At 33.8% G+C, this 12,306-nt stretch overlaps 1 protein-coding gene across 8 annotated transcripts in view; it reads left to right on the top strand.

Moving 5' to 3' along the window:
* The window catches only part of CEP170 (centrosomal protein 170), a 125,164-nt gene that overhangs the window by 107,217 nt on the left and 5,641 nt on the right, over nt 1-12,306 (top strand). For 5 of the 8 annotated variants that reach the window (XM_064383666.1, XM_064383662.1, XM_064383659.1 and 2 more), the window contains 3 exons: nt 1,921-2,098; nt 4,278-4,448; nt 7,498-7,586. In XM_064383666.1, the coding sequence (XP_064239736.1) occupies nt 1,921-2,098; nt 4,278-4,448; nt 7,498-7,586 (438 nt within the window). The remainder of the gene's footprint in view (nt 1-1,920; nt 2,099-4,277; nt 4,449-7,497; nt 7,587-12,306) is intronic. The other 3 variants (XM_064383664.1, XM_064383660.1, XM_064383661.1) reach the window with 2 other exon arrangements.

Here is a 12,306-nt window from a genome sequence, read left to right as displayed (position 1 = left end):
CTTGGCACGTAATAGGAATCAGTAAATATTTGTTGGCATTCTTACTACCTTTTTGTTTGATAAATAAATGAGGAAATAACTATCATTTCTTACAAAATTTATATTGACCATAAATTGCTTCTGTTGATCCATAAGCTTCAACTTAATTCTCTTTTTAAATCTAATTTTTTGTGTAATAACTAATGTGTTTCAAACTCACATTTTACATAAGTTAAAAAATGTTACTTTAAGCCAGGCGCGTGTCCATAATCTTAGCTATTTGGGAGGCTGAGGTGGGAGGTGCTTGAACTCAGGAGTTCGAGACCAGCCTGGGTAGTGTAGCCAGACCTCCTTGGCTCTTTTTTTTTTTTTAAGTCACTTTATATTCCCTTTGGACTTTGAAGTTGCAGAAATTTGCACATATCCTTTTTTTTTTTTTTTTTGAGACGGAGTTTCACTCTTGTTACCCAGGCTGGAGTGCAATGGCGTGATCTCCGCTCACCGCAACCTCCACCTCCTGGGTTCAGGCAATTCTCCTGCCTCAGCCTCCTGAGTAGCTGGGATTACAGGCACGCGCCACCATGCCCAGCTAATTTTTTGTATTTTTAGTAGAGACGGGGTTTCACCATGTTGACCAGGATGGTCTCAATCTCTTGACCTCGTGATCTACCCGCCTCGGCCTCCCAAAGTGCTGGGATTACAGGCGTGAGCCACCGCGCCCGGCTGCACATATACTTTTAACAAGATTCTGTCATTCCATAACCTTCCCTGTGGAAATAGCCACATGGACTTTATGGGCGATGGATGCAACTTGGAAAACTTTAATGTCTTATTGAAATGAAATGTTTCTCAAAAAACAAGAATATCAGTGGTAGGCTTTGTAAGTTTCTCCCTCTTAAAAAAAAAAGCTAAAAAGAAAAATCTCTGTTTTCACCTTCGATTATCACTGGTAACAGTTATTTCGTTCTTCAGTCCATGTAGGTAAAAACAAATGGCTTTATGGAAATTAGCACTAAAGCTTGGAGCTGGTCCTGCATTAGCTACATCTAAATGTGTGATCATGAGCAAGCCATTCAGCTTCTCTGAGACTATGATAAAGTCAGATAAAAAGAACTTTGTGAGCCTCAAGTGACATAACATGTACTGGAAAGTACTGTGCATAGTGTACAGTGCTCTGCTAAAGAGTGCAGAGTTCTTCATTTCTTGGTACTGTAGATCCCTTTGACCATCTTGTGAAGCTTGTAGAGCCCTTCTCAGGCGTAAACATAAAATAGTTAGAATTACAAAGAAATCCAATTATATTGAAATTCAGTTATCAAAATATTTGAAAGTAATAGAGTAATTTATGCTTCTTTATTAACATTGAGTAAAATGTTATTGTTCTATGTTTAATGACTTCAGTAATTTTGAAGTAGTGATGACCATAAATGATGTTTTGACATACCTGTAGCAATTATAATGTGATCTCTGTTGATGACAAAAATCACCAATATTGCTAATACCACTGTGGTTTGTTGCCTATATTTATAATTGAAAGAAATCTAGGCATCACTTAGAGGTTAGTGAAAATTATATTGTGATTGTTTTTTCTCATTTAAGTTCATGAACTCCTTTCTCTCCATTATTCCCAAGTTTAAGAACACCTGTGATATATTAATGCTAGTCATTAACACTAACAGTGTATGTTAAGGGCATATCTCTACTCAAGTGTATTAAAGTACATTTATCAAAGTGATATCTTGTAGGTTATTTGGAGTTTAGTTTCATTAATCTTAATCTTGGAATTAAGGTTTAAGACTTTGATTATCAAAATAGCAGTTAATTTGGGATACAGATATTTAATTAGATATACAACTTACATGACTGATTCTCTCATAAATGATTGTTTCTAGAACTGTTTATTTAAAAGGCATTAAACTTCTTTTCTAAAATTATTACCAGGATCAGCCAAGATCTTGCTCTTATTGCTCGGGAGATCAACGATGTAGCAGGAGAGATAGATTCAGTGACTTCATCAGGCACTGCCCCTAGTACCACAGTAAGCACTGCTGCCACCACCCCTGGCTCTGCCATAGACACTAGAGAAGAGGTAGGAGATCTTCATGGAGAAATGCATAAGGTTCTTTCTTTTCTTTATTTCTTTTGCTTTTAGCTTTTTGCTTAGTTTATTTTAGTTATGTCCACCCTCCCTGTTTGCATGAAGCTCTGCATTTTCCAACTTTGCTTTGACAATTTATTTTATGTTTTTGTAACAAAACTACTAAAGGCTAACATTTGGTCTACTATTAACATGAAGCTGGAAAATTCTTTAAAATCAGCTTTTTGCCTGCTAATTCTTGGTCCATAGCTTCACTTGAAACGTGAATATAAATGGTATCTTGAAAAGCAACCCAAAATTTTATAAATGATTGTATAAAGTTTCTATAAATTAGACTATGAAAATGCTCCAATTAATAGGGTATTTTCATTGCTAGTTAACTAGAAGATACTGTGATAACAAAGAAAGAGAAAAATCCTACAGTTTCACTGCTTTAATAATTCTGCTGATAAATACACATATATAAAGATATTTGAAAAATTAAAATATATGTAATATACACACATATAAATATATATTCAGAACATTTTTATAAAGTCTGGAATATAAGTTAGCATATAAGACTGTTACTCATCCAATATCAGGGCCTCTTACAGTACAACTCCAGGAGGCACCATTTGCATGACACTGCTCCAGACGGCGCGCTTTTAACATGTAATGCAAAAATAATGGTATTCTTTGGCCAAGTTGGCGTTTTGTTCTGGGGCAGAAATGCAAGTAAAGGATTGGCATTTAAAAGAATGAATTTCTGTGTTTGGAGGATGGCAAACTGTGGCCTTGTTGCCAGTTTTAGTACAGACCAAAGAGCTAGGAATGGTTTTTACATTTTTGAATGGCTGGAAAAAGAGTCTAAAGAATGGTAATTCGCAACATAAAAATTATATGAAATTCAAATTTTGGTGTTTATAAATAAGGTTTTATTAGAACACAGTGACACTCATATGTTTAACTGTTATCTATGGCTATTTCTTTGCTACAGTGGCAGAATTGAGTAGTTGAGACTGAGACTGTACGACTGCAAAGCCTGAATTTTTATTATCTGTCTCTTTATACATAAAAGTTTGCCAGCCCCTGGTATTGATTATTCTGCTTCTTCAATTTTACATGGTAGTCCTAAATAGTAGGCAAAAATGGCTAGCCTTTTTGACAAATTTAATTACAGTAAACTGTGCTGATAATATTTTCTTCATTTGCTTTTTGTCACATTTATTCTTTAATCCGATTCTTTAATGGTCACTTTTTTGTTTGTTTTCCTTCATGTGTTGTTTAACTTACTAAATGATACTTCATCAGTCTGTGTAGAGTTTTGTTACCACATTGATCAAATGTAACTGTATATGAAATCATCCTTATTGATGAAAACCTAAAGGATCGTCCTGGTGGCAAGACATACACAATTCTACTGGTATATTTAAAATGATGAAGATATTATTTTCTCAGCTTTCTAACTAAATTTTACCTAACATGATTATACATTCACTCAGACACAGTAAAATTACTTAAACATTTCATTGAATAAACCTCATTTTTTTGTTTTATTTCAGAATATTGTACTAGGTTGACTCCCTCTTCAGTAAACCCGAGTTACTTAGTATTGTATGTCTGTAATTTGCACTGTAGATGGCAGTATATAATTTTTATTAGAATGTGTAATTTCAGTAGCATTGTTAAAAGTGTATTTGAGTAAGACCAAAGTATTTATTTTGTGGATTAAAAAAATAATTTCCTTTTATAAACTTAATTGGAATTTGCAATTTATGTATCTTGTGAAGAAATTTGACACCTGGATTTGGGGAGGAAAAAAAGGAAAAAACAAGATAGGAAACTAAAAGGAAAAGAAACAGTATTTTACACTGGTAAGGCAATGTGAGTAAAACGAACTCATTGTCCATCTACATGGCTCAGCTTTTTTTCTATTTACCGTCTGTTGTCCATTTGGATAAAGTCATGGAAGAATTAAATTTAACATATATATTTTGGATTTTGAAAATAAAATCTATGTAGATGAACCTCGATTTTATAAAGGAAATACCTTTAAATGCTTATAAAAAGAAAAAGTAATTGGTTTATTGAAGATGTCATGCCTCTGTTACTACTAGAGAATGGAATAACTTCTGTCTAATCATAAAAATTGTAATGCCAATATATGTACTTTTTCAAATTACTGTCTTCTCATAAGGGTTTGCTTTTGTCCCAATAGTTGGTTGATCGTGTTTTTGATGAAAGCCTCAACTTCCGAAAGATTCCTCCATTAGTTCATTCTAAAACACCAGAAGGAAACAACGGTAGATCTGGTGATCCAAGACCTCAAGCAGCAGAGCCTCCTGATCACTTAACAATTACAAGGCGGAGAACCTGGAGCAGGGATGAAGTAAGTAAACCATAAATTTTAACATATGGCAGAAGAGGCATGTTCTGTGAGAAAAGGAGGAGCCATTCAGTAAATAGGGCTGGGAAAAAAGTGGTTCTCCTTAATAGATGCAATGAAATTTCACCATGACGTCACATCATATACAAATAATTCCAAATGAATTAAGTTCTTAAGTGGTGCAAGAAAAACTAAAATTTTTACTTAAAAAATATAGATAAATATCTTTCAATATTATACTAGGGAGTGATTTCTTAAGAGAAACAAAAAGTTTTGGCCTAAGAAAACTGATACATTTGAGTATATTAAAATTAAGGACTTTTTCTTTATTAAAAAATAAAGAAGGTGGAAAGACAAGTTACAAAGTTTTGCAAAACATACGGCCTACAAAGGATTAGTATACTATATAGATAAAGAACTCCTTCCACTTAATTCAGAAACACAATAGGAAAATCTGCAAAAGACATGAACAACATTTCACCAAAGAGAAAATACCAAGGTGGGCAGATCACCTGAGGTTAGGGGTTCAAGACCAGCCTGGCCAACATGGTGAAATGCCGTCTCTACTAAAAATACAAAAATTAACCAGGTGTGGTGGCGCATGCTGGTAATCTCAGCTACTCAGGAGGCTGAGGCAGGAGAATTGCTTGAACCTGGGAGGTAGAGGTTGCAGTGAGCTGACCCACACCACTGCACTCCAGCCTGGGTGACAGAGTGAGACTCCATCTCCAAAAAAAAAAAGAAAATACTTAAGGCCTACAAAACCTGAAGAGATACTTAACTTAATGAGTGTTCAGAGAAATGCATTTCAAGACTACCTAGAGATTATAATCATTCAATTGCTGACAAGTTAAAAAGTGTTAAAATGTTAAAAAGTGTTAAAATGTTATTGGAGGAAACGTAGACACATAGGCTTTCTTATAAGTTGGTGCTGCGGCTCTAAAAATGTTTGACACTATCTCCTAAAGTTGAAAATAAAGACATCACATGATCTAGCAATTTTCTTGCTAGTGTATATACAAGAAAAACCCTTTCCCATTGACAATAGAAGTTACATTTATAGTAACACTGTTGACAGTATCAGAAACTTGGAAACTGTTTACGTCAGCTGAAAAGTGAATGTTTAAACTGGTATATTCCCAAATTGAACAAGTATAGAGTAATAGAAAATTCAAGAATATAAAGGAATTTCTTCACCAAAGAATGGTTATTTCAAATACTGCTGTGGAAAGAGGTGACTCAGGAACAACATACAGAGGCAGTGTAGGCTTAAGGAATAGTACAGAAAGAAACAGCTGACAAGAAGAGATTGATCATAGATTAATATTTGCGGATCTCTGCATTTAAGGAATAGGATCTTGAGATTATTATGTAAGAATATATATGTTTCTCATAGTGTTGAGTAGAAAAATGTCTACCTGGTGGAAAAGTGTGTAGCTAGCCCAAAAGTTACAATTGCAGTACACTAAAAAGTTTTACAGCATACTTGATCTGTCCTGGCCTAATAGTCGATTTGTTCTTGGTATCAGGAAAAGGGCCTATTCTTTAATCTTACTCATACTCATTCTGTTCTGATGTCTCGGAAGACAAATTTCTCCAAAACTTATAAAACTGTGGAAGTTTATGTTTTTAAAAAGAATAGAAACATCGAGATTGATAGTTATCTCAAGGTTTAAATCAGGATTTTTTTAAATAGTTTGTGACAACAAACTAAACTTCATGAGCATAGAAAAGAGAAATACCCTATTCTGTGTTGCAATCTTTCCTTAGACTCTCCTGCCCTTTCTCATGCCATCCTAATTTGTATATGTCTTCCATCCTTACTTGACTTGTTTTCTTAAGGCCCACAAAGACCATTTTGCATATTTAACCTTTCCTTGACAGTGTTACTTTTCACAACCTAAAAAACCTTTTATTGCCCACTAAATTCAAATCCATGTCATTCTGAAGTTAGTTCACATTTTTCCATGATCACTTCTTTATTTATGCCTCTCATCAATGAACTCTCTTTCGTTAGAATTATTACAGCACTGAATCCCAAAATTTACCTAAATTTATCTGAACATCTCTTCTTGTTTTGTAGGCCTTAGGCTTTCTGCTAAAATGCTTAATAGTATTCCCTGTATATTACTGTCATCTCCCCCAGTGGTCTTTAAACCTTTTTGCCATCTAGGGCCTTACCTTGTTTTCAGTGTTTTCTTTCAGACTCTGGATACGGTACTGACAGTATAATGAACTGATTTTGAAACCCACATCTAGACTCAAATTTTGTCCTTTTTCTGCCATGCTACCTACATTAGCTTTAGCTTGGCAAACCTCAGCCCATAGGCCAAATCCAACCTGTCACTTGTTTTGTAGAAGTTTTGTTACAACACAGCTATGTCCACATACATAATTTGCTCATTATTTGTGGCTGCCTTCACTCTGCAAAGACAGAGTTGAGGAATTGTGGCAGAGACCATATGTCCCTCAAAGACTAAAACCTTCACCCTTTGGCTCTTTACAGAGGTTGGTGACTCCTGGTTTTGCCCATAAATCTCAACTGGAGTAATAGCAACACCCATTATAAAAACAACTATTTTGAGTAAATTTTTTAAAAATGTGTCTTTCCCACTAGACTCTGTCCTGGAGAACAAGGATTGTACTCTTCTTGATTTCTATATTCACATTACTTGATGAAAGAATAAATAATAAATTTAGCACTCTAAGTTATTTGTATCTTCTCTTTTATAATTGAGTTGGAAGTAAGAGAGACAGGATCACGATAGTCATTGAAGTTTAACTGAGAATAAAATGGATTGTTTTTGGAAAGTGTTAGGACCAAAATAGTATGGAAACTTGACAAGTTATTTAATAAAAGAACTCCTTTATTAATAGTGTTTCTTTCACTTTATTTTAGTTACATATTACTTATATTCTTCATTGGTTTATAAGTAAAATAAGCATAAATACTAACTGCCCCTAACTAAAGTGAGTTGTGACTAGTGATCCCGGTAGTTATACAATACAGTGATAATATTTTAATATCTACTTTTTTCTTTGGTCGTTTCAGGTCATGGGAGATAATCTGCTGCTGTCATCCGTCTTTCAGTTCTCTAAGAAGATAAGACAATCGATAGATAAGACAGCTGGAAAGATCAGGTACTTTTTATTATTCCAGCCTCCTTGCTGACATTAACAGTTACCTGTTCCATTTTTGCAAGCTTGCTACTGCAGCTATTAGGAACTAGTGAAGTGCCATTACCACATACCTTCGTTTTGAGACATCAGTAATAACCACAAACTAAACAGCATAAAAGAGACGAAAAGACAAACAAATGTCTTAAATAATCAGCCCCTTTATAAATGAGAATTAAAAACTATAATCACTGAGATTAATTTTACTAATAACCAGGAGTGTTTTGCTTTTCCACAAAATAATAAATAAATTAACAGACTTTGGAGACTTCTTTTAAAAGATTTCAAACATTAGTTTAGTTTTGTCTTCCTCATCTGTAAAGAAGATAGCACATGAACTCTTGCAAGACTTAGAAAACTTATGTACGTACCCTTTGAAAATTAAAATGCTACATGGATTGCATAGTTTTTGTTCCACATTTAAAAAATACTTTTGTTACTTATGTTGAATTATAAAAAAAATTTCAATATCTGATCTCTTTACTATCCTGAATCTTGTGCAGAGACTGTTTTATCGAACATTACATATTTTAGTTCCCTTCCCTGAAGTATGTATCCCATAAGCATTTGTTGAAATGAATAATTGAAAGAAATAGCTTTGTTTCTTTTTAGCTTGTCTACTCCTAGAAAGGAGTCATTAAAACAGAGCTGGTGAAAGTAAGGCCTTCATTAATGAGCTTTTGGGGAGTGAAAGAGGTAGGAGAGAAAAGGATCTAATAAAATGTTGAGAGAAGAGAACAAGCCTAATAGGCAAAGGACTTGAGGATGTGTTTCAGCCTTGCCCCTTACTATGTGACCTGGAAGAAGCTACCTATTGTCTCTCAGCCCCAGTTTCATTATGCTCTACAGAAATAGGTATATTTTCACTGTCTGCTCATAGGGTTGTTGTGAAAAGAAGCAAATTATTTATTATTCACATACATATACATATAGATTATTTTTTTAACTATAGTGTTACCTCACTTTGCTTTTTGTTGCTTTTTCTCAAAGTTAAATTTTATCTGTCATCAGGATGAATGTGTTTACCTTAGGAGAAATTTGTCCCAAAGTAAATATCTATCCAGTACTACTTTATAACTTTAAATTCATTACTAATTCAAAACATAAATAGACTTACAGATTTTATTTAACAATACTTCAGAAATCCATGCTGCTATTGCTTATTTCTGATTCCTATAATTAAAATTTTAAATGAAATGAAACAGTTTCTGAACATGGTTTATAAATTGTAATATTCCACACAAATATCATTCTATATTGCTTATGTGTTTTTATCAGTGTTCAATGAATACCAAGAAGCCATTAATTTTTTTCAAAAACAATTTTAAAAACAGCATTTAAAAATCAAAATATTCTTAAAAACAGCTTATTAAAACAATCTGTTTTAAGTTACTGTAAATGAAGTTTGCATCATCTTCTAGACAAATTGAGAAATTTAGAAGGAAATGTAGAAAGATGGCCTATATAGGTAAATTTTACCTGGCATGTTAAGAAACAGAAAGAGCTTTCTTTTATATCTTGAGCCTGTGTCCTAAAATTTTTCTTAAATGTACCAGACCTTCTCTTCACTTTATTGCCTTCTAAAAGAATATTAATTTAAAATTCCTTATGTTAAAAATAATGTACTCTGCCTATCTTGTCCTGTCTTTAAGATTTATATCTTTTTAGCAAAAGTAATACATGAACATGGTTAAAAAATACAAATCTTCCAGAAAAAATATATATTATATCTAATAGCAGGTGTGTTCCCCGACTCCGGGTTCATTTCTCAACGTTTATACAAATACAGTCTTATTTTATTTACTTTTGTAACTTGATCTTTTCTCTTAATCATATCTTTACTTTTTCCAGAGAGTATCAGTGAACTGTATTGACAGACCTCTCCCCTCTCCATATTTGACTGGAATATGAGGCATGCTGCCTTAGTTAAAAAACAATTGATTCTGGGTGCAGTGGCTCACAATTGATAATCCTAGCACTTTGGGAGGCCAAGGCAGGCAGATCGCTTAAGCCTAGGACTTGGAGATCAGCCTGGGCAACATAGTGAGATTAAAAAAAAAAAAAATTAGCTGGGCATGGTGGCACATGCCTGTAGTCCCAGCTACTTGAGAGGATCACCTGAGCTCAGGAATTCAGAATTACAGTGAGTCATGATCATGCCACTGCACTGTAGCCTAGGCAACAGAGCAAGACCCTATATCCAAAAAAAAAAAGGCAATAAAGTGTTTAATGTTTGGCTTTTCTTAAAGAGTACCTTGTACATATAAAAATATTGAAAGTGTTTTTAATGATTATCATTACGTACCTATCCATTTTTTTAAACTAATTTACCTTTATCAATTCCTATATATTCTTATGAATTTTAAATAAACTTAATTTTCTACAGAATAATATTTTAATATTTACTCATTAACAAATAAGTATTAGGTACATTCTGGGCACTTTATAATTAGACATTGACAAAACAAAGACCCCCATTCTCATGGAATTTACATTCTAGCTCATTTAGACCAATCAGCTTGTATTAAGTTAGTGATTTCTGCTATCTACACGATTTGTCTTAATTTCATTATTTCACTTGAATATTACCTGTGTTTTGCTACTCACATTTTCTGTAACCACTTGAAGCCCAACTATCTGCATCAACTTTTTCTTAATACTAAAATCACTGGTTACATTGATGAGATAAAAAGTATAATAACAATACTAATTGCAGGTATAAATTGAAACCTTATTAACTAAAAAATTTTAAGGCTTACAGTTGATTTTAGAGAAATTAGGTGCATGCTGGTTTTTAAATACCACATTTTATAAATCCTGATAGGGCTTATAAATGAGTCCATTGTTTTTCTTTTACTCACACTCAGTGATGAAGTAATTAGCACCCTATTGTTGTCTTAGGTTAGATTTCTCTAATGACTCTATCATTCCCCAGTTTACTTCTTTCACTAGTAAGAGAATCTCCTTCACTGTGTAACCCATTCACCTCTGATTTGCTAATATATCCCATGGCCAGAGACAAATGAAGTCCACCATTCCCTGGGGTAAAGCCTAACTGAAATTTGTAGGGAAAAAAATCTTAACATATTAGTTATTACACTTGAATAAATAAATCTGTAGGCCTCAGTCACACACCTGCTTATTAGTACCATGAGTCATGCCTCAGATTTAGCTCAAGCATTTGTTGTAGCTAAATGTAATATATAATTGTTATCATTTTGATTTTCATTCCACTAAAATTATTTTCTGAAGCTGGGGTATTATGGAAGGATTATTAACCAAAGAAATAAAGAAATGAAATAAACATTGGTTAAGATAATCTTAAATGGGAATAAAGTCTCCAGATTCATTCATTTATTGAATGATTTTTGACTGTATATTATTTGAATAGCACTGTTTTGATGTCCTCACAGTTGAGTGCAGAAGGCAGGTAAACAGCTAATTACAATTCAGTTTGTTAAGTGTATAAAGGGAAATATAGGATGGTTACTATGGAAGCCCATAGCAAAAGCACTTGGAAAAATTTAGAGAAGGGCTCTTAGAGAAATTGCCATGCAATTTAAGTCCTGAATGATGAGGAGAGGAGTTAGTCAAAAGCTGAGTGAAGTGAAAGGGCAGATTATGGTGAAAGACGACACTAGAGAGATGAGGATGAATCTGTTTTGGCAGAATTTGTTAAGGAGTTTAGATTTTATCATTAAAAACCATAGGAAGCTAATATATCAAATATGGGTCCTCTTGATATACCAGTGTTATCCATAAAAATATCATGAGAGTCTTGTATGGTCATGTGGCTTGCAACTGGGAAAACCTGGAGTCTCCTTACCTGTAAACAAATACATTATATTTTTTCATCCTACCTGCTGAAATACAGGTCTTCCATCCCTGTTAACTGGATTCTTAACCACTCATTCATTTATTCAGCAGACGTTCACAGAATATCTGCCTTGTACCATTCCCTTCCTTACCACAGAGCAGCGTTCCTACCCTCTGTAGTCTCCCCCAAAGAAAAGTCTTTCCTGTAGCTTTGACATTGAATTAAAATTGAGAACAAAAAGCACACTGCTTGATTGATTGATAAATTGTATTGTCTCAGAAAGGGACAGAATTTATGAAGTTAAAAAAATAGATACATAAAAATCCCTCAATAAAGTTATACATAAATACAGAATGTTTAATGTATTTGAATTGCCTTCAGTTCGAGTGTTGAGTTTTATTATGCATAAAGCACTATGGTAGGCTTTATGGAAGGTACTGAGAGGATAAAACCATTTCTATTATTAAAGAGTTGTCAGTGTAGTTGGCAAGGTGAGGCACATATACAATCAACTATTGTAAAAGGTAGTGTATAATAGAGTAGTGCTCAGTTAGAGCTATAAAGGCAAAGGAAGGATCACTTTTATCTAGGATGATTAGGGAAGGCTTTGAGAAGAAGATACTATTCAAAGGTAGGTCTGAGTTTCGATAACCAAGTCCAATGGGTAGAGACCTGGGCCTTCTGCGTGGAAAGTGCCAGGGTAGTTTGAGAATTGACTGGTCTTTAAGCTTTGTTTCAGGAGTTATAACCCCAAATGTCTGCTGGGATTCATCCTAGAGGCATGCATATTTACATTGTATGAACACTTTCTGTGGAATCAGTTTTTAAATATTGATACAGGAACTCCTGTTTTACAGCATTCTCATT

This window comes from Aotus nancymaae, unplaced genomic scaffold (assembly GCF_030222135.1).
Source record: "Aotus nancymaae isolate 86718 unplaced genomic scaffold, 86718_ANA_hifiasm-v0.15.2.pri h1tg000032l_0, whole genome shotgun sequence".
Taxonomy (NCBI): domain Eukaryota; kingdom Metazoa; phylum Chordata; class Mammalia; order Primates; family Aotidae; genus Aotus; species Aotus nancymaae.
The sequence above is the reverse complement of the archived record's forward strand: the minus strand, read 5'-3'. Positions and strand labels throughout refer to the sequence as shown.